Source organism: Alexandromys fortis, unplaced genomic scaffold, assembly GCF_014885135.2.
Source record: "Alexandromys fortis isolate MF-2015 unplaced genomic scaffold, M_Fortis_MF-2015_v1.1 scaffold_77, whole genome shotgun sequence".
Lineage (NCBI taxonomy): Eukaryota > Metazoa > Chordata > Mammalia > Rodentia > Cricetidae > Alexandromys > Alexandromys fortis.
Window position 1 is genome coordinate 606,762 of NW_026067967.1, and position 22,720 is coordinate 629,481.

The following is a 22,720-nucleotide window of genomic DNA, read 5'->3' on the forward strand; positions in this document are numbered from 1 at the left end:
CTGTGGCTTCATAATAAAGTTGTATTTCTTTTCTCTCTCTCTCTCTCTCTCTCTCTCTTGGTTTTTCAAGACAGGGTTTCTTTATTTACCAGCCCTGGCTGTTCTGGAACTCTCTTTGCAGACCAGACTGACCTCCAGAGCGCTGGGATTAAAGGTGTGCACCACCGAGCCCGGCTAACGTTGTGTTTCTCTCCCTGTCTAGAAAGCGCTATGAACTACTACGAATGCGAATGTGCATATGATTTCCAGAGTTGTTCTTTGTCGGGTGTTACAGTGTACACCTCTAATCCCAGCATTTAGGAGTCTGGGAAGGAGTATCATGAATCTGGGCAGCTGGGCTCTCTAGTGACTATCTCAAGATGCACAAACATGCATACACGCACAGAAACTCACCCGCCCATCCTGACAAAATGTTTTTATTCAAACGACTAGACTTGGAAGGAAATTTTACATAGTCAGTTTTTACCCAGAACAGCTTTACAACTACCAGATGTCACCCAGCAGCTTGACAGGACTGACAACCTACTCTCACAAAAAAGCCTGGGCTACACCTTTGCTAAGAAAGCGCCCTAAATACTCTTGTTCTGATGTGGGAGTGATTTCTTATTAATAAAGAAACTGCCTAGGCCCCTTGATAAGGCCCACCCTTAGGTGGGTGGAGAAAACAGAGGAGAATTCTGGGAGAAGGAGGCTTGGTGGAGCAGTCGCCATGATTCTCCTGCGCCACACAGACGCAGGTTAAGATCCTCCCTGGTAAGCCAGCTCGTGGGCTACACAGAATATTAGGAATGGGTTAAAACAATATGTAAGAGCTAACCAATAAGAAGCTGGAACTAGCCGGGCCAGGCAGTGTTTGAAAGAATACAGTTTCCGTGTAATTATTTCTGGGCATAAGCTAGCCATGCGAGCGGCCGGGTGCCGGGGACGCAGCCCTGCCGCTCCTAATTTCAACATTGTTCAGAATTCCATCTTCGCTCTGTGCTGCAAGCTTTATGGGAATATAGCAAAGAGGCACTCAGCAGGATAAAGCACATGGCTTGTTTTCTCCTTTCCCCCATAATCCCCTGAGTTTAGAGACTTTGTTTTTTGTTGATGAAAAAGCAGCTGTGGTTCTGATGTAGCTCCTAAGCATTTCCATTCTATCCCTCTTTCTTTCTATGGTGAGCCAGAGATGGGGTCATCCTGGGGTCATCAGGATCGCAGAGATCAGCTCAGGCTAATCCAGTCTGTAAGCCAGTGTTAACAGCGCCATGGCTGGGGTGGGGTGAAGAGCAGCTGGAAGATGCTTGCCAGCACGCATGGACTCTAGGTCCACTATCCAGCACTTCACACTGGCCATGACGTGCGAGGTTCAAGGTCATTCTTGGTTATGTAGCCCATCTGAGGCCAGCCAGGACTAAATGAGACCTCTTTCAAAGACACCGAGATACCTTTTATCTCCTGTATAGTTTGTGTCTTAAAAACTGGCAGGATTATTTTGAATTAAACTTGTTTTCCTTTTTAAAAGCTTCTGCCAAGGCATTATGAAATCTTGCGAAATGCTTAGCACTTTCAATCTGGATAGAGAACTAAGATGTTAGAAAAATATAGACTGTCTGGAGCACCTGAGCTTGCATGCACAGCAGCCTTGTAAAACCTGGGCGTACAGTTTGTCTGCAATCCTAGCACTGGGGGCAGGGACAGATGGATTCCTGCGGTTTGACAGTTTAGCAGAAATGGAAAATCCCAAGTTTGGGGGGTGAACAGGGGAGGGGAAGAGGGGGAGAGGGGGAGAAAGAGTGGAGGAGGGGAAAGGGAGAGAGGGAAGGGGGGAAGAAGGGAAGCGGAGGGAGGGGGAGATCCTGTTTCACGAAGAGTAAGAAAGAGAATAAGGAAGATGCTCATTGATGACGTGTGGCCTTCACAAGCATACACATGTACTAACACGCTTGTATACATGCATATACATGTAGTAGCACGCGTGTGCGCGTGCACACACACAAACACACACCAACAAAAACTGCCCAAAAATGAAAAGTAAGAAAAATGTAGAAGACTGGATGGATAACAACAAAAAGAAAACAATAAAATTTGAATTTCTTTCTTTTTTGGTTCAGGAAGTTAGGGTTCCAATCTCTAACTCTCTTTGAGATGGATATTCACATATCTACATATATGGTTACCTCTCTCTCTCTCTCTCTCTCTCTCTCTCTCTGAGGTGTTTGCCAATTTAAATGGATGATGGAGAAAGTCTGTTTCATGTAGTGAATCTGAGAGGCGAGAGGAAGCGCCAGGGAATGGAGGTGGCTGATCAGCCGGTTTGCATTAAGGCTTAGGCTAAGTCCCTGGGAGCAGCAAACAAACAGAATTGTTGCAGACTATTCCTTTACACTGTGAGAGGTGTCACTCTGATTGGTTAATACAGAGCTGAATGGCCATAAGCTGGACAGGAAGAGGGTAGGAGGGACTTCTGGGGTCAGAGAGGACTCGGAGAGGAAAACAGCAGGGTTGCCAGCCAGATGGAGAGGAAGCAGGGTGGGCAGTACAGAGTCAAGGTTAACCGAGCCACGTAAAAGAGTGTACATTCAAAGATAGGGCTTAATTTAAGTTCTAAGAACTAGTTAGGGACAAGTGTAAGCTAAGGCCAAGCGTTCATAATTAATAATAAGTCTATATCATTTTTTGTGAAAGGAGGCCCAAAGAAAAATCTGTCTACACAAAACAAAACACAAAAACCCACCCCTCAAACTGCTGTACATATGTGAAAAGTTAAAAAAGGTATATACATAAAAATCAGAGTATCTCCATATATTTCATATTAAATATAACACATTTGTAATAGGGTATACATTTTAAAATTTATTATTCACTACAAAAAAACTCCACTTACATAGGAAGTTACTTAGAAAATCCAACCAACTTCACTGTAGTCTTTTATTTTATATAAAAAAACTAACTGCAATAATCAGCAGGGACATAAAATCCAGTAAGTATGTAGACTATAGAATTGTTTTCAAGTATGCAATCTGATAACAAATCCTACTTCATTTATAAAGCTGCAAAACTCAAATGTAAAAACTGTTTCTGTTGCTGTAGTTACCAAAAGGACAAACCAGGCTTTGGGAGACAGCTCTTCAATACAATAACGTCATACAACACAAAAATAAAACACCAAAATACTGCTATTTAGTCCATAGGCACTTTGAAGAATTTGTAGTAGTACACTCTAAGGAGTGATGGGCAGCAACAGCAGGGGTGTCGATTTTACTTCCAGAATCTATAAAACCCCAATGCTATTGCCAAGCAAGTGAACACCGAGGCTGTGGAAGAAAAGAAGCTATGTTACAAGTTATAGTTTAATTAATTTCGGGTCGTAAAATAATAATTAAATAAACAGAAACAAAATCAGATTTATAGCCCATGTTCTTTATTCCCTAGAAAACTAAACTAAGGATAAAAGGCATTTGTAAGGCAAGATTTATATCAATAGCCTCCTGTATTGCAGAGAGTAAAAATAAAAATAATTTTAAAATACAGTTATGTGAGCAGTACTTCAAAGTTGCTAGCATTGTGTCTTAGGGTTTCTACTGCTGTGATAAACACTGTAGCTAAGCAGCCTGGGGAGGAAAGGGTCTATGTTATCTTACACTCTGAGGTCACACTCCATCACTGAGGGAGGTCAGGACATGGAGCAGGAACTGAAGCAGAACCAGCTTGCTCACTGGCATACTCGGCCTGCCTTCAGCCTGCCCAGAGGTCAGTGGCACCACCCACAGTGGCCTGAGCCCTCTCACATCAAACATCAAAATATGCGAACAGATTTATGGGCCAATTCTTAGCTTAGCTCATCTTCATGAGTCTGATTACATAGTCAGGGTTTCTCTTAAGGTTCTATAGAATCCAACTCCAAGAGTGTACACGATGGGGCTATTCTACACAACGTATCTTAAGGAATTCACCCGCACTGCTGATAGCCTGCCCAAGACTTCCCTTCAAGGACTGGCACTTTAGTTTAAATTTACATAGGGAAGGTGAATGTCCTGGACCAGTCCTCACACTGCCATCATGCCAGGGAGTCCCATGCCTACCACACAATAATTAATATTTGTCATTATAGAATGCAGTTATAATAAAGTCTTTCTGAAATGGATCTTGACCACCAAAAAAAAAAAAATTCCCCACAGGCGTGGCTGACCTTATGGAGGTATTTTCTCAGTCAAGGTTGAGGTTTCTGGGCACAGACTTGTGCCCCATACTTCCAGATACTTGGGAGGCTAAGCCTAGAAGTTTTGGGCAAATTGACAGCCAAATCCTACAGTGTTTGTGAATCTTCAGTAAATGGGACCTTATTGTCTTATTAGCAACATCTCAGGTATTCTAGGGAAAGTAGGTCCACTTAGGCTGTATCTTCCTACTTATTTAAAAATACGTAATTGTGGCTTCCTAAAATGCTTGCCAGTAACAACAGTACTAAGACATATTTAAAGAAGGAAGGAGAAAATGCCTCAGTATTACTGATTTCAAATCCTCAGTGAAGAAAACAAAAGAAGAATGACCAGGAAAGTCTTTATTTTTGTGTGTATGTGTATTTTACATGTATGGCTGTGAACCATGTGTGTGACTTGTGCCTATTGAGACCAGAAAAGAACACAGCATCCCCTGGGACTGGAGTTACAGAAGGTTGTGAGCCACCATGTGGGTACTGGGAATCAACCCTTGTCCTTGAAAATAACAACCAATGCCCTTAACCACTGAGCCTTCTCTCTAGACCCAGAAAAATCTTTTTTAAAACAATCGCTAATTTGCTTTACTCTTTTGCTACCACTAAGCCTATTAGATTTACCCTGGAGATGTAAACTGCTAAATGAAAGCTTTTTAGAAAATGTCACCATCTTCAACTTGGAGGGTAAAGGGGATTTGTTTTTAACTGTGGTATTTTGTAAGTAAATATGCTAGAGAATACTGGAAAATGCCAGCTCCAATTCGAAACCATTCCTTTGTTACTTGGGTACTGATTTTAGAAGAGAGTGAGCATCCCAGAGTGATTAGCATTACAGTTAAGCTCAAGGCCTTCGCTTTTACAGATTTTTCTAGAGTAGGGGTCTTCAAAGCCTAGCTTTAGAATTATTATTATTCTTATTGGTTTTTGGAGACAGGGTTTCTCTGCGTAACAGCCCTGGTTGTCCTGGAACTCATTCTTTTAGGCCAGGCTGGCCTCGAACTCACAGAGATACGCCTGCCTCTGCCTCCCGAGTGCCACTACTGCTGTCTTAGAACTATTTTTTTAATCTGAATTTTAAGAAGGAACCTAATGTTAAGGAGATAAAAAACAAGAGCTGTCATAGTTAAGAAAGAAGGTGCTGGGCTGGACAGATAGATAACTCAGTCGTTAAGAGCACTGACTGCTCTTCCAGAGGACCCAGATTCAATTCCCAACACCCACATCGCAGCTCAAAATTGTCTGTAACTCCAGTTCCAGGGGACCTGACACTCATGGCAAAATACAAGTGCACACAAAATAAAATAAAATTTAAAAAATTAAGAAGAAAGAAGCAGCTTTTTAAAATTTAATTTTTTTAATTTTAAAAAATTAGAAAGAAAGAAAGAAAGAAAGAAAGAAAGAAAGAAAGAAAGAAAGAAAGAAAGAGAAAGAAGCATCAGCTGAGGGCTGACTCCATCCTCTAACTGGTCACATCACCACAGACAGGGGCTGGCTGGAAAACCACTATGATCAGGGTTTTTATAGTATTTTGTTAATGCACACATTTAAAACAGTTGTATCTTCTGACTCCAAGTTTTTAAGCGCATAGCAACAAGGGTATAGCAGCGTGTGTCCTCAGAAAGCACGCACGTGCACGGATGTGCAGACTGGCAGGGCTCTTCAGGACAGAGAATTGAAAGCAACGTTGTTGGGGGAATTATAACATTTTGAACAACAGAATACTATCTTTTGTAATAAAAAGATGTGTGTTAATGTTAAAATATACTTAAGACATTTAGTTACATTTGAACACACAGAGTTAATTATAATGTATAATTCCTTTTTATAAGTAGATATATAACTTGTATATAGCAGACAAGAGATAAACTGCAAATAGTAAATAAAGAAGGTGAGGGAATTTTCACTGCTCTTGAATTATATGGATAATTTAAATAAAAACACATTGCTTTTATGAAAAAGGAGAAAGACAAGTAATACGTAACCAGTACATTCTCCTATTACACGGGGCCGTGAAATCTTCAGTCAGATTGAAGCTGTGGAGCTCAAAAGGAGACAATCTAATTTTGGGATGGTATCTGTGTGCTCAGTCGGTTTGGGGTGAGATGTTTCCGGACCCTCCACTCCTTTCTGCTATGTTTTTTTTAACAGCCTGCATCTACTTCAGTGATCTTTCTAATGCCATTCAAACTATAAAATGATTTTTTCCCCCAAAAATTTACCCAATTAATTTTACCACTTTGTTCTTGGGTTTATTTTCTCAAGAGCCAGACACCCTTTTCTCTAACTGAATTGCCCAGTTGCCTGATAAACTTCAATCTTGAAACTTCAAGCAAAGCAGGGTATCAATCAGTAAAGAGTATTTTGCTCCTTTTTCTTCTCTCCTGGAATAGTTATCCAGACACATAGGAACCAACAGATCCAAAAACTGTCAGCAGCACTTCCTTTCTGACAGACTTACCTGCAAGATAACGAACGGTTTCAAGTTTGTTTGATTCCATCAGTGTTTTTAAGGAAGCAATTTCAGTATCAATTTTATTACTGGTCTCTGAAATAATACTTTTAATTTGGGTATCCTATAGCAAATCAGAATAAAAAGAATTATATTTTTGTCCCTATGTAATATGAACAAAACATTTATATTAAAACCTTCAATTGTGTGCTAACTGTGCATCTAATAAAGTCTTAATAGTAAATGAATACTGCCAAGTAACAAAAAATTCCCCTAATTTCGTATCTGGAGGTAATTTCCTCGAATTATTCAATACTGGGCACAGCCTACTAAAAATCTCCTAAGATATTTGAGACCTAAATATATATGATAAACTAAGAAGTAAACATTTTAGTCACACCTATCGTTTTATAGGTAAAGTCCTTGGAATATTATTAATAATTTAAACATAAGAGCATATTTTAAATACATTTTGCCAAAAAAATCATCCAAGTTTATAATATGAACGGAGATGAATATACAAGGAACTGGCATACACCTGGTGGGTAACTCTGCAGTATAGGGAAGAGCGCTCAGAAATTAGCTGAGAGAATTTGCTCATTTTCTTAATTATCTATTTTTTCTGGCTAACAAGTCTAAGAAAACGAATTCTTGAAAGAGCACAGGTGATCTTTCCATCTCCAAGTTCCGAGCAAGAGAACTTTTAAAGAAAAGGATGAGGCTAAGTCAGAAAGCTAGATTTTACTTATTGTTTAATTAATATATTCAGGATTACTGAGAATGTAAGCAGACCTCTAAGTACAGGGTTCAGAGCCTGGATTCTTTATTTGAGATAGGATATTGCATAGTAATCTAGCCTGGCTTCAAACTCATGGCAGTCCTGAGTTCTGGGATTATATACCACACCTGGATTAGAATCTGAGTTCTTTTTTAAAAAAATTATTTATATTTCATGTGCATTACTGTTTTGCCTGTATATGTCTGTACGAGGGTGTGAGGTCCCCTGGAACTGGAGTTACAGACAGTTGTAAGCTGCCATGTGGGTGCTGGGAATTGAACTTGGGTTCTGGAAGAGAAGCCTGTGCTCTTAACTCCAGCTCCTACAATCTATGTTCTTTTCTCAACTCTATCAACTTCTGGCTGTATGATTTTAACCTTTTCGTGTATCATTTTCCAAACTGTAAAGTACAAATAATACTCAGTATAGAGGCTGGCCTGAAGATTAAATGCGTAGCAGACACAAGTATATGTATAATGGTAGCTAGTATATAATAAATAGTAAATATTTACTATGATTTAAAATGTTTATTTAAATCTAGACATTTACTTAAACAATAGTGAATTTCTTTTTATAAAAGTAGCTATTATCTATATAAAAAGTTAAAATTTGAAAAGTATGTCATGAACAAGTTAATTCTTTGGGAGGGGGCATTATTTTCAGAACAGAGTTACACTGTGTAGCTCTGATTGACCTTGACTTGACTATGTAGAGATCAGGCTAGCCTTGAACTCACAGAGATCCACCTGTCTCCCAAGTGTTGAGATTAAAAGCAGTGCTACCATGCCCAATCCTTACTTCAGTTTTTCAAAGTATTTGTTTTATTTTAGATTGTGTCTGTGTGGATATGTGATCCCCTGGAACAGGAAGTACAGGTGGTTGTGAGTGCTGGGAACCAAACTCTAGTCCCTGCGAGTGTAGCGTGCTGAGTGGCCACTGTAGCCCTGGGAGGCTTTCATTCTTATTCCAAGGGTGCAGCTCATGTAGCCCCGCTTCCGAAGCAGCTTCCCCAGAGGCTGGCGGGCTGAAAGAGCTGCGAGGAAACCAGATCCTACAGGCTCGGTATGTGAAGTCCAAGCTTTTACAAACTGATGCACACCAAAGTGTCACACAAACAAGGAACATGACATAAGGGGAGGGGAACTTCTGTATATTAGCCTTACCTTTTTGGTAAATTCATTGGTTGCTTCCATAAGTTGCTTTTCTTGATCTGTGAACTAAAGGATATAGAGGCAGAAGGTTAAAAGAAAGAGGGGCAGCAAGATGTCGCAGTGGGGAGAGACACTTGCCACACAGGCCTGCAACCTGAGGGTCCTGGGAGCCCACAGGCGGGTGAAGGACAGACTGATTCTGTGACGTTATCCCTCACCTTCCATGCGTCACAACGACAACAGGAAAAGGTTATACATAATTTAAAAGGGAAAAAAATAAAAAGTTCATTTAAAAGCACATTGTTGGAGGTGCTGGGAGGATGCTCAGTCATCAAGAGTGCTTGCTGCTTTTCCTGGGGACTTCAGTTTGATCTCTGGCACCCACACAGTGCAGTTCACAGCAGTTATAACAGCAGCTCCAGGGGACCTGACACTTGTGGCCTCCTAGGGTATCTGCGCTCATGCAGACAGCCACATGTGGACACACAACATCCTCACATCTACGCATAACTAAAAAAATATTAAAAAGCAAAACAAAACAAAAGCACATTACTGGGCTGGTGAGATGGTGGCTCAGTAGCTAAAGACACCTGCTACCAAGCCTGACAACCTGAGTTCTATCCCTAGGATCCACATGGTGGAAGGAGAAACCTAACTCCCATAAGTCAGTCTTCTGACCTTCACCAGTGTGCCCACACAAATCACATACACAAAATGAATAAAATGTAATTAATTTTTTAAAAAGCATATTACCATGTCTGTTACTCGGCTCCTTTCCAGGTTGATGTCCAGCTTATTGTCTGCTCTGATCCGACTGGTTTCATGCTTTAAAGAAAAATCAGTATTTTTAACAATTATCTTGTAGTGGGTATTTGTTACAAAACCAGTGAAATAAATTTCACTTACGGTCAGCTGCTGCTTAACTTGATCTAATTCAATTTTCATTTTCTAGGTGTAAAAGAGGTGACAATTAGCATCAATCCAAAAGTCCCGAGTGTTACTTTAAAAGTTTGAAAACTAATATAAAGGAATACATATTACATTTGTATTTTGGAGTCTGAGTTACCTCACTCGGGATTATTTTCTCTGGCTCCACCCATTTGCCTATAAATTTTATGATTTCCTTTTTTTAAATGCTGAGAATATCCCTTTGTATAAATTTACCCCATTTCTGTCTATTTGTCCATTGATGAACATCTAGGCTGTTTTTAATTTCTAGCTATTATAAATAAAGCAGCAATAAACATGAAAAAAAGTTTGAAAACTTAGATTAGCAGAATTTGTACCTCTATGGATTTTTAATACAGGATTATGATTTAAAAAGCAAAACACTAAGACAACTGTAGTCATTAAATAAACATCAGGTAGAAAACATTTAGTCCTGGTATTAGATTCTACCTTTAAAATGATTTGCTTTTTTTAAAAAAAGATTTATTTTATGTGCATTGGTGTTTTGAGCGTGTGCGCGTGAGCGCGCGCGCGCACGCGCGCGCGCGCACACACACACACACACACACACACACATACACGCTGCCATGTGGCTACTGAAAATTGAACCTGGGTCCTCTGGAAGAACAGCCAGTGCTCTTAACATCTCAGCCATTTCTCCAACCCCATGTTGTTTTCAATTCTAAAATATTTAAGCTAGGGCTGGAGACGTGGCTCAGTGGTTAAGACTGCGTGCTCCTAGTTCAGAGGACTGAGTTTAAAGTTCCCAACACCAACGTCTGATAGGGGCCAGCTGCCTGTAACTCTGATACCCTCTTCTGACCTCTGTAGGTATCATAGGGTATATCTCTCTCTACGGTCCCCCTCCTCTTCCCTCCCAACCCTCTCCAAATTGATCTTAAACTTTGGCTAGTAGAGAACTCAATTTCTGACTTAACCACAAAGATACATTTGGGGGTCTACAGAGATGGCTAGTGGTAGCTTGGTTTCTAGCAATCAAGTCCAGTTGCTCCAACTCCACAGGATCTGATGCTTTCTTCTGGCGCCTGCACCCATACACATACAACCACATACATATAAACAGAATTTAAAAATAATAAGTATTTAAAATACATTTTTCTCATGTTGTCAAACAACAGCATTAAATAAAATGGAGAATATCACAGTACTTTCAGTTTAAAGAATAACATATGATAAGCTATACTAGAAAATTTATATTGGCACTCAAATTTTTCTCCTTTTATAAAAACAACTTACAATATGTATGCAAAAAATGGTTTACAGATAAAGATTAGCTAAGGTTAAACAGTGAATTTTGTTTTTGGTTTCTGTGACAGGATCTCACTTTGTAGCCCTAGCTGGCCTAGAATGTGCTATGTAGACCAGGCTGGCCTAAACCACACGGAGATCCCCCTGCCCCTGCCTCCTAAGTGCTGGAATTAAAGGTGTGCATCACCATGGCCAGCTTTAAACAGTGAATTTTAATCTAAAAACTTGTAGTACATAATATTTTGGGGTCTTTCTATTTAATAAAGAAGCATAATTGTGAGATCAGTTACTTTTTTATCACTAGTAGTAAGTTAAAAGTTCTGTCACCTCATTCTCTGCTCTCAGATTCGCGAATTCACTCTTCTCTAGGATGACCATGTCTTTCCTGATGGAATCCAAGTGAGCCATCAGCTGCTGGACTGTGATTTCCTACAACAGAAAATGAAAACAATGCATGGGATGTCATGTATGGAATGGCGGCATCCTTCTAGTTTTGAATTGCCTTATGGAACTGTCAAAGAGTATGCCGACATGCAAACATGTAATTACTACACATGGAACCCACCTGTCTGAAGTAGCAAAGGAAAAACGAGGAAATTCAAGGAAAAAACCCCTCACTTTCTCACAGTGAAGAGCAGTACCTAGGTCTTTTCATGAAGAGAATCCTAAGAAAAGTGCTTACATTCCTCAACAAATGGTGTTTCACGGATGTTTTAGGTTAACTTATGCGTTTTATGTATATGAGTGCTCTGTCTCCATGTGGGCCAGAGGCGGAAATCAGATCCCATCACAGATGGTTGTGAGCCACCATGTGGGAGCTGGGAATTGAACTCAGGTCCTCTGGAAGAACAGCCAGTGCTCTTAACTGCTGAGCCATCTCTCCAGCCCCTTGGTTCTGTTTTTTTTAATATTTGTTGTTTTGATTTTGAGAGACTTTTATACCACAGGAAAATACTAAGATATCAAATAGGAGTCAGAGGTTTGGTTGTAAAGAAAATAAGCTACATATTTTCCTTTATCAGGACAGCATATTTAGTTTGGTTTAAATTTCCTGGACTCTCCTATATTTGACACTACAGAGAAAATATGAAAGAAAAGGTAACTCCTACAGGAAAGAATCATTCATATGCATTTGCTTTATAAAGAACTTTAAATGTGATTTTTGGAGAAAAGGTCCTGTTCTACGTAACTTTAAAAAATACTTAGAGACTACTTTATTAGTTTCTGTAATAAACCCTGTACAAATGGGTAAAATTAAGTTTAACATTTTCAAGTTACAATTTAAAAAAACCCAAAACATTAACATATCCTGACCACTTGCTTAAAATGGTGTCAGGTTGTTTTACTATCAAAAAGCTAGGTGACTACCTTCTGTGTGACAGGTGCAAATTGTGCCTTGTACGTTGCCCACAATTCTGGCTGCCACACAATATAAAAACATGGGCTGTATAATTCGGCCCCTACAAGCTAGTTCCAGATAGGCACCAAAACTACACAGAGAAACCCTGTCTGGAAAAACAAACAAAATTTTCAACTTCATATCCACTCAGATTTGAACATTTTAGCCAGGTAATTTATAGTCTTTTCTAGCAATGTTAGTCCCTTCTAGCTTTTGAAGTTTGTGAAGATTAACCATGCATACATAAAAACAGTGAATGTGTCATGTAAAAAGATTAGCTCTTCTATTTTGGAGGCTTTTCCAAAGGAAAAGGTGTTTCACCATCTCCTGACTGAAACACTACATTTATCTTGCTCAAGGGAAGGTGGCCAGATTCCACACTTGGTACACTGTACTCTTGTGAGGGACACTCCAGTCCTGTTTCTAGACAGACTGTGAAAGGCCTTTCCAATTCTTCCTTTCCTCCTTCCCTGGAAACGACAGGAGCGATAAGACAAAGAACGTATTACCTGCTGGGCTTTAGTCACCATCTCCTTATAGATGGTGTCCAGGCTGACATTCGATAGCGTACTTAGGACCGACACAATCGTCTGCGCCTGCGTCTTGTCAAACCCTGTATACAAGGAAACCTACAATTTAAGCATGGCATGACTAGCGGAAGAGATAGCTAACACCCTTTCAGCACCCCAACTGTTATACTTAAAGCAGTTACAGTGGAAATATGACAGACGATGCTATCTTATCTGATAATGCTCTAGTTCCCAACAGAGCTAGGTCGACAGCAAAACCCAGCATGTCTAGTCTCTTTTGATAGATTATATAACTGGCAATACGTGGTATGACTTTCATTTGTACTTTGTGGATGGTGTGGCTAACACTTCCATATACATTTTTAGTTAATTTTTGGTATACTGTTTTACATGGCCTTTGCCTAGTTTTCTATGAAATTACTAATCTTTAGCATTAGCCTTTTAAAAGTTTTTTGTTGTTTTTACTTCAATGAACTTATTTTGTGCATATAATATCATACAGTGCCTCTCGTCACAGTATGCCTTTTCCCAACATTGTGATTCTAAGTGACTATAAAATACTGTGTGTACAGTGGGCACCTCTCTTTCAAAAATCCCCCTTCACTGTTGGTAACGGTGCCACTGTCTTGACTTGGGAATTTATTATATGAGTGCTGCTTTCCTTTTTCGAGTACTCATTTCTCACCGTGAGTTTCCAAGTCCTGCACCAGCGCGTGGGTATCAAAAGTTAATTTTCGTTGTTCTAGAGGAGTTATGTCCACTGGCCTCCTGTCATAACTTGCCTTAGTTATGGTTGTCAAGAAACCTGAAAAGAGGAGACAGTGTCATCCTGTAATAATGTATAGTGGTATCACACTAAGGCTTCTAAAGAGCTCTCTTCCTGTAATCTCACCCAGATTAACTGGCTCTTCTGTGGTATAGGACAATGGTCTGTATGCTGTCAATTTTATTTTAAATAAACGCTGATTGGCCAGTAGCCAGGCAGGAAGTATAGGCAGGACAACCAGACAGGAAGTAGAGGCAGGCCAATGAGAACAGGAGAATTCTGGGAAGAAAGAAGTCCTAGTGTGCAGTCCTGACCCAGCCACAGAGCAAGCAAGATGTAACTGCCTCAGTGAAAAAGGTACCAAGTCACATGGCTAACACAGACAAGAATAATGGGCTAATATAAGTTATAAGAGTTAATAAGAAGCCCGAGCTAATGGGCCAATCAGTTTATAGTTAATGTAGACCTCTGTGTGATTTCTTTGGGACTTAACGACTGCAGGAACAGGCAGGACAGAAAACTCAGTCAACACTTCTGAACGCTTTTCATCTGAAAAGTCTCTGATGTATTCTGTGCACAGCAAACATGTAACATATTCATCATTCAGAAGTGTTTTCAGAGTTGCTCTAGATCCTAACGTGGCATATTCTAATTACCAAGTGTCCCCACTTTCTGTGGTGCCTGCAAGTTGCTTAGTGCTACTAAACTTTTCTATGTGTATGTTCTTATCTAACGTAACCTCTGTTCTCTTACGGACCCATATCACCTATTTCCTACGGTGTTCAGCTCAGATACAGTTAGCATGCTGGCTGTTCTTTCTGACCTAGACTATGAGCCCTGTGCTGCTGTGGGCTGTACTTTTTGTTACGCAGTCTATAGGACCCCTAAGGACACTTGTGCAGCAGTTTCCTCTGAGACTGGAACATTCCACCTTGTAGAGAAGCTTCTTAAACAGGAAGGTAAAATAACTCAAAATACCTTCAGGAAGTCCCTGAAACTGACCAGGTTCACTAGGACCCCCTTCCTGCCAGGGTAAATGATAAAAGCTGAGAGTCCCCCTGGAATGGAAGGAAGTTGTGTAGACAATTCTAGGAGAAGTCAAATTGCCGAGAAGGCTCGGACAAACAAAACTGAAAGAGGAGAAAAGCTCCAAAGATGATTCAGACCAGAACAGCTGCCCCAAAGAAGCAGAGACCAGCTGGGCTGCCTGGAGGAGGTTCAGACCAACCGAGGCATCTGGAAAGGACACTCTCCAACCTGTTGAGCTGCCTGCAGGCTGTACAGTGTGCTCTAAGTCCTCAGCTTTGTCCACTGTCACCCAGGCTGGGGTGGGGGTGGGACAGCTGCTGATACATTTGTCTCTGAGTCATTTCTGCTTCTATAAGCAAGCCCTCACCTGTCTTGTAAGTAACCACAATAAAACTCATGGGTCACCAAGTTGGACTTCGGTATTATCTGTACTTTGGTCTGTCATGGGCTCTCTAACTGGGGTGAGTAGATGTGTGTGTTGTGTCTACCCAGGAAAAGTTCTGTCATACAGCACTTTGATACACAGGTGAGTCATGATCAATGAATCTGATTTTAAGTCCTGGAGCATTTACTGGTCAGTTCTGAAGTCTTTTGGTCCTGCTCCATTCAATTCCCAAAACTTCACTCAGACACAGATTAGTCTTTTTCTCTGTTACTGATTAATTTTATTATAAAGTATTTCCTCTGAAGATGAATTCTGCACATATAAAACTATTATGATACATTAAGATAATAACCGTCAGTGTAATAGTCAAATACAAGGTATTATAGCAGATAACTTATATGCCGCCAAGGCAAGGTAGTATTATTCACTTCTTTAAATTAAAAACAAAACAAAACACTTATTAGAGTTGGACATGGTACCTCACACTGGATATGGTGATTCTAGTACACAAGAGACTGAGGCAGAAGGATCATGAATTCAATGCTATCCTGGGCTACATAATGGAACCAGACCAAACTAGACCAAACCATACCACGCTTAGGAAAGGCAAAGGAATTTGCTTAGGTTAAAGACCCTATGGCAGGTAAAAGGATTTCAATTTGGGTTCTTTTGACTACAAAGCTCACATTCCATCACCTTGTGTGGTCTGCCTCATTTATCCCAAGGTACTTATATATCTAGGTACTTAAATGGCAGCCTCAATTTCAGGCATTACTTTATGCTAGTGATTTATAGGGCATATGTGATTTCTTCTTAAATATCTTTATAGTCAACAAATGTAGACTAAGCACTAGGTCTGTGCCAGGCACAGGGCAATACACACTGAAGCCAGGCATTCCTGCCGTCTTACTGATTTTATCGATTGGAAGGCAGGAAATAGGCATTATTAAGAAAAATGAAAGCTTCACATCTGAATTCTGTTTAACCAAAGAGATAATAAAAGCAGCGGCTGGAAAAGGCGGACCCATGCTTTAAAAATAGATTAGCACAGTCAGCCTTCTTGTAGCTGAGTGCCATCTAGGAAAGGGGTAAAAATGTGCTTTTGTGTGTCACACCCAAAGGAGAGAAAAATAAAAATCAGACCTGTAGATTTCAGTAGCTGCCCTATACAGCTTCGTTAGGAGTGATGCTTGTTACCCTTAATTACCGCTTCCTCATTAGAAGTTCATTCTAGTTTAGAAAGAATTAGGAATACTTACATAACACTTTAGTGTTTTCATGCTTACTACCAAATTCTTAAAATTCTCATTTTATTAATGGATAAAAGTGATGCTCAGAGGCAAGTATGATATCTTAGATTTTAGGTCTCATGGGTAGTCACACTGGTACAGTTCCTGATTTCAGTCAACAAATAATGTATGGTCATACAAACGTTAGCTCCTTGGGATAGAGACCAAATACCTTAACATTGCCAACAACTCTCCAGCTAATCTCACGTCCTATTATGCACTCTGGCTCCTAGACTTTAACTCTACAAGCATGCCATCTGCTTGCTTTCCCTTCTTGGGGCCTTTGCCCAGTCTGTGTTCCAAAAGCTCTCGTTTGCCTGTTCCTACTCACTCTTCAGAGCCGTGCACAAATGCCTGTTCTGGTGGGACCTGTGCAAGGATTCCCGAGGTCAGGTCTCTCCTAGTGGGTTTAAAAGTACCTTGTAACATTCTCTCATAACGCCATTCACAACTTTCATATTACGAAACTATTGATTTGTAATGTAATGCCTCATTCAATCAGGCATTAGTCAGCTGCTGCCGTCAGGCTACCAACACCCAGTCTTCAAAGTTGTCTCCATAAATAAAACTTTATTGGAACTATTATCTATGACTGCTTTCATGCTTCAACAACAGAGAAGTGGTATTCAACCACATTAGCCACACAGCCTAAAGTATTTACTATTTGCCCCTTTTACAGAAAGTAAGCTAACCACGGAAGTAAACCTTGAGAGCAGGGGACACATCTGTTCTTGGTCTCCATTGAGTTCCCAGTGCCCGACAATTCTAGGTGCCCTAAAGCTATATGCTGGATGAAAGGAGCTGTGTTTGCATTTTATGTGCAATGATGAATGACTCTGTGGGGTCAGAGACTTGTTTACGTTGCCTCAGATTGCTGGGCTGTAGGGTACTTGATCACACTGTGAACCTCGAGATTGCCATATTTACTGGGAAAATCTGTCTCCAGATTTTCCCTAGCACACACCTTTAATTCAAGAGCTTTCTTGTAAACAGGATTAAAGTCAGTCAGTCATGGGTCAAGAGGTGGAGCAAGCAACCCGCAGACAGGAAGTGAACAGAGGCTTATTAAGGAAAAGAAAAGAGAATACGAGTGAGTCAGGATGATGGATAGAGAGATGCACAGGAAGTAGAAGGGAGGGACAATGGAGTTTGAGGAGGTCTTGTTTGAGGAGGTAGGAGAGAGAAGGCTTCTGGGACATCAGAGGAGGAGGAAGGCCGTCTCTGCCTCTCTGAACTAGCAGGCTTTCACCCCAGCATTGGCTCCTGAGTCCTTACTGGTAAAATCGACCGATGAGGATTTTGTTAAAAACAACAGCTGGGCTCAGATGATTCCATTTTAGCCCTGGACTTTTGAGGTTGTGTTTTTTGTGATATGATTTCAAAATATATCCACCGGATCAAAGGAGACATTTGATCCTTTGTGGGAATAAAGATTATCTGGAAATAACACGAGAGTTACAGAAAATCTTAAAGAAGTAAACCAGATAAACCCTGTGGGCGGGGCCCGGCAGGGGGCGTGTCCTCTAGAGTACGCCCACCCCGCCCCGCCCCGCCCGAATCGTTTCCCTGAGCGATTCCTTCTCTCACCTCTCCGCAGGGCGGGCGACAGACGCCCGCGGGGCGTTGAAGTCCAGCCACCTCGACTGCCGTCAGGGCGTAGGAGCCGCCAAAGCCAGCGGCTCCTCATATTCCCGGAGATCCGCGTCAGCAAGCGGAAGCGGAATACAGATGAACCTCGCAGAGGCTTTCTGACAATGTAGTTCTCTCACCATAAGAATGCTGGGAAATATAGTTTCCGTTCTGTTAATAAAAACATCTGCTTGCGGGGTCTCCAACGTGAGTCTGAGCCTCGTCACAGTCACACTTCACGAACGACTCCGAGCGTACCCCTTTAGCCTGTCGCCCCCTCCCCAGCCCTCTCTGGGCACCCATTTGTCGGCGTTGGGCTCCAACCCCACAGCAAGCTCTCCGGAGACTGTGTAGCCGCAGAGCATCCTGGGATTTGCAGTCCTCGCTCCTCAGCCTTGGAGGGCGGGACCGCGTTGTAACCTCCTCCTGGAGACTTGTGGCAAGTCCATCCCGCAACGCCGTTTTGCCGTTTCCCGTCTTTCTACTTGGCCCTCTGGTGCCTTGGAGGACCAACTGTTTTAGGCCCTTTCTTCAAGGGAAACGAAAATTCTCCTCTTACTGGGTCGGTAGGTTCACGATTTACGCCTCTCCCACTTCAATTACTATAGTAATGGCTCCATTTGGTAAAAATCTTGAAAATAACGTTATCAGCGGCTTCCTTAGATTTCAACTTTGTGAGAATCAGCTACTTACCGGTCACCATTCCAAGCACTGAAGTTCATTAAAAACAAAACTTGTTTTCCATCAGCAAGCGCTTCAGTAGACCCCACGTAGAAAACAGACGGTTCTGTCGGAGGTTACAGGGAACAGAGGTAGGAGGCACATCTGCCGTCTGCTGCACAGTAGCACACCCCTAATACTCGAGGGACTCAAGGTAGACTTTAAATTTTAATTTTTCAATTTCATTCTCAGAAATATGCGAATACCAGCTAGGTTAAGAATCAATATTGTGAAGAACATAAATCATTTCCAAATTCTTATTGTACAGGATTTTTTTTTTTTTTTTGCTAGGCTGCGTGGGGGTTACAAGGGTTCCTGCTCCATCAGATTGTGTAATGGAGAAAATAGACTTCCATAGAAAACAGTAATATATTAGCATCATGAGCGTTTGAACAACAGCTTCTCTCGCCCTGCCCAGAGCGAGATATTGGCAGTATCTGCAATAGCCAAGCTGTGGAAGAAGCCCAGGAGTCCATCAACAACAAGAATGTATCATATGCACAATTTGTTTTATTCAGCCACCAAGAAAATCAAACTCATGACATCTGTGGGAAAATAAGATAAACAAAGTGAGCCAGACCCACAAACACAAAACCCCATGCTTTCCCTTATATATGCAATCTAGGGGGTGTGTAGATGTATGGCAGTAAATTGAAGGGGAGGGCCGTTTGGAAAGTGCAAGGGAAGAGGAAAAGGAACAGTTATTGGGGGAGTAAAGAAGCACAGAGTACATTATCCTCTTGAATAAGAATGCTATTATTAATTCACTCCTTGTACAGTGAATATACACAATGACTTAGGAAAGAGAGACGAGGTAGGATTTAGACTTGTTTTTTAAGGATTTTTATTAAGTAGAGATTGTAGGGCACGGGGTCCTGGGGAGAGGGCCGGAGTGAGCAAGCTCACTTTGTTAATCTCGCCTCTTACTCGTGGCCTTTGCGTTGGATGCTTTCTCAACCTGGAGAACGTTCTCTGGTGAATTACACCACTGTCTTTATGTTCTTCAGATCCCAGCTGAACTGCTACCTCGCAAGCTATCGCCACACACACACCATGTGCACATTTGGTGCTTTTCAGGAGCTTATCTATGTCCTTCACAGTGGTGACGTGTTCCCTAGCACTTGGCATAGTGCCTGGTCCGTAGTGAGCCTTGATAAATAGATGTTAAGTGAACGTGTGAGTGTTCAAAACATAGTCACAACTTGGCAAGGAAACCTTAGATGGGAGCAAAAGAATACATGGATCTTGGGTAGAATGAGGACAAATCAAGGTACAAAGTGACTAAAAATGAGTAAAGAATTGGAGTTTCATCCAGTGGACTTAAAAGACATTTTTTTATGTTTCCAAGCCAGATTAATTTCAAGCCCATTGAAGTTCCTTTCCAGGAAGGAACTACTTGCCATTCTCCAGTTCAGGCAAATGGCTCTTTTCTCGTGTCCTGGTGTGGGGCAGCTTGGGTATGAGCGCTGCAGCTACTCGGAAGTAACCCAGTTGGTCCATTACTCAAAGGCCGGCGAGCGAGCCGGAGTAGTGAGTCCCCGTTTCTCATCACGGAGGACAACTTTTATTTTTTGCTATTCGTATGCACCCCAGATTTAGATAAGCATTACTGTTTGCCAGCCACTGTTTGCCGTTACTTCTTTTCCAGTTTGCAAGTAATTTGTGCTAAATTACCTAATCGGGCGAGTGGGAGGAAAGGAGCGCTGGCGCAGCCTCAAAGCGATAAATCCCTAGCAGAAGGCAAAGAGACTTGCCGGTTTCTTCGGCGGGCTTCTGGTTTCATCTCTAGTGAGGATACGACGTCTTTAAGCATGTAAAATGCCCACGCTCTCTCAAAGACCCAGACGTCTGAGGACCAGAGCTAAGGCTGGCATAATTGGCCGGGGTGACCAGAGGCTCCAGGCACAGGAAGTGCAGTTTGGGTGACGGAGATGAAAGCCGCTCCTTTTCTCTACCCTAGCCCATTCCAGTGCATTTAAAAAGAGGTCAATGAAGTAGCTTTGGCTCTGGATTTAATTTCCTACCTTAGCGTACTTGTTCGTTCATGACACTAGGGGGCGTATGAGAGCCAGGACAGAGGACAGTCCTTTGTTCTTTCTGAAGTCTGTTTTACAGACCTTTGTGTAATTCCGGAGACAGATGAGCCCACTGTCACCAAAGCTTGGGGGAACTATGATAACGTCACATTGCTTTCTTTCATGGCTTAAATGTGGCATCCGCTCCTTACCTTTGCAAATCAGGGGACTTTTTTTTTTTTTTCTGAGTGTATCAGAAAGTCAACAATGACTCTCAGTTACGAGGCTGCCAGTTACAGTAAATCAGAATAAAATAACAATAAAATTAAAACAAAATAACAAAAAAGACATGTCCAAGAATTGTATACTTTACAGTGGTATATCATCTCCTGATGTCTCTCACTATTTATTCATTCTTTCAAAAAGGTCATGGCTTATGGTGCTAAGTACTGTGATAGCCTATGGAAAGACATACACAGAGCACAGTACTGGCCTCAGGTTGGTTGTGAGTTTAAGAACTTCCAGACTGAAGGGAAGTGTGGCTGCCAAGGAAACACATAAGAGAGGTGTCTACTACTGGGCATGAAGCTCTGAGGAGATTCCTTTGGAAGAACAGGTAAAAGGTAGAGGCGAACTTGGCAGAAGGTAGTGTAGGCAATGGTGTGTGTAGAAGGCCATAGCGTATGTGAAAATTGGGGTGCACGTGTGAGAAAGACTTAGTCATTCAGATGCAGGGACAAAGGCTGTAGCCGTGAATTGAGCATAGGTTTAGAAGATGAGGTCAGGAAACGTGGGCCTGACCCTCACTGAGTAAGACGCACCCTGGGCCAGATGACAGTGACACACACCTTTAATCCCAGCACTTGGGAGGCAAAGCCAGGCAAATCTTTAAGTTCAAGGCCAGCCTGGTCTACAAGTCAAGTTCCAGGATAGCCAGGACTACAAAGAAACTTGTCCTCCTCCAAACAATAAAGGAAGCACCGTTGGGAGCTTTGGAAGCACCCTTGGGAGCTTGGGGCGTGGCACTGAGAAAGTCTTTGGCCAGTCTTCATACCTGGGCTTCTCTGTTAGCATTCAGGGCTTACTTTTTCAGCAAGGTTCCCTGCTGTACACACTGACTTAGTGATTTCTCCTTTTCTGGGCAAGGATAAACTCTTCCTCTGTAGAGGCTGAGCCCCAATTCAGGAAGGATCACATCCTCATTGTACGGCTTGGTTGCCTCAGACGATTGGTGGGATTTAGTTTCTACAGCTACTGCTTCTATCAAGTTCCAGCCCTGTAGCAGGGCTTACAGTAATGACAGGGAGACTTATTATTAACTATGAAAGCTTGGCCTTAGCTTAGGCTTGTTCCTAACTAGCTCTCATAACAAATTAACCCATATTTTTAAATCTACATTCTGTCACATGACTTATTACATCATCTCTCGGCACTACCCATCCTGCTTCCTCTCTGTCTGTCTGACCACTCTGTCTTTTTTCCCAGAGTCTTCTCTGTCCCTGGAAGTTCCACCTAACCTCTTCCTGCCTAGCTAATGGTTACTCAGCTCTTTATTAAACCAATCAGAAGGTGCCTTAACAAAGATACATATTTCTGCCAACTAAAACCTCTTATCTATTAAGTAAGTTTCTCCTTTTCCAACCTCTGGCTAAGCCAATCTGTATTCTGTCCCCAGGAATTTATCTATTCTGTTCATACCATATGAGTGGAACCACCGATAGGTGACATTTTTGGCATACCTTTTTCGTTTTGCAAAAATGTTTCGAGTGTTGATCTGTGCTTCAGCATGTATCAGTATTTCATGCCAAATATTCCTTTGCATGCATAATCTATTATATGCTTTCCCATTCGTTTATTGATGATTTTCATTTTGGCTGTTATATAGGGGCTGATATGAATATACTCTCCTTTATCATTCTTCAGTCTTTTGGGTACATGTCCACTTAAGAGTGTAATCGTGGGGTTATAGGATAATTGTGTTAAACTTTTTGAAGAAAGATCTAGTTCTCTTTGCTGTTGCTATGGGGATATATGGATATTAGATAATGAAGAAAAATAACCTTTTATTGGATTATTTATTTTTAGTTTTGGTGTATGTATGTGCGCGTGTGCTTCATGTGCCATGACATATGTTGTCAGAGGACAACTTTGTGAGTCGGGCC

The 22,720-nt window shown here is 41.5% G+C and overlaps 1 protein-coding gene across 3 annotated transcripts; it reads right to left on the reverse strand.

Moving 5' to 3' along the window:
* Nucleotides 1-2,818: 2,818 nt before the first annotated feature.
* On the reverse strand, nt 2,819-18,150 carry Ccdc90b (coiled-coil domain containing 90B). 3 transcript variants are annotated; one of them, XM_050154483.1, is made up of 9 exons: nt 17,782-18,147; nt 13,411-13,530; nt 12,705-12,808; nt 11,124-11,225; nt 9,486-9,527; nt 9,333-9,404; nt 8,592-8,645; nt 6,660-6,774; nt 2,819-3,299 (listed from the first exon to the last, which is right to left on the reverse strand). In XM_050154483.1, exons 1-9 carry the CDS (start codon nt 17,879-17,881, stop codon nt 3,244-3,246), a joined length of 765 nt encoding a protein of 254 aa, XP_050010440.1. In that variant the 5' UTR covers nt 17,882-18,147; the 3' UTR covers nt 2,819-3,243. The 3 variants fall into 3 exon arrangements, with proteins under 3 accessions (XP_050010440.1, XP_050010442.1, XP_050010441.1); XM_050154485.1 differs by lacking the exon at nt 6,660-6,774 and having other exon boundaries at nt 17,782-18,150; XM_050154484.1 differs by lacking the exons at nt 2,819-3,299; nt 6,660-6,774 and adding an exon at nt 3,306-6,659 and having other exon boundaries at nt 17,782-18,150.
* Between the last annotated feature and the right edge of the window lie 4,570 nt (nt 18,151-22,720).

Coding starts and splice junctions, on each gene's coding strand:
- Ccdc90b (XM_050154483.1), bottom strand. CDS start 17,881: ATGAGGAGCCGCTGGCTTTGGCGGCTCCTACGCCCTGACGGCAGTCGA. Junction 12,809..13,410: donor GCAGGACTTGGAAACTCACG/GTGAGAAATGAG, acceptor CCTTGTATACAG/GGTTTGACAAGACGCAGGCG. Junction 11,226..12,704: donor TGGTGACTAAAGCCCAGCAG/GTAATACGTTCT, acceptor TTTCTGTTGTAG/GAAATCACAGTCCAGCAGCT.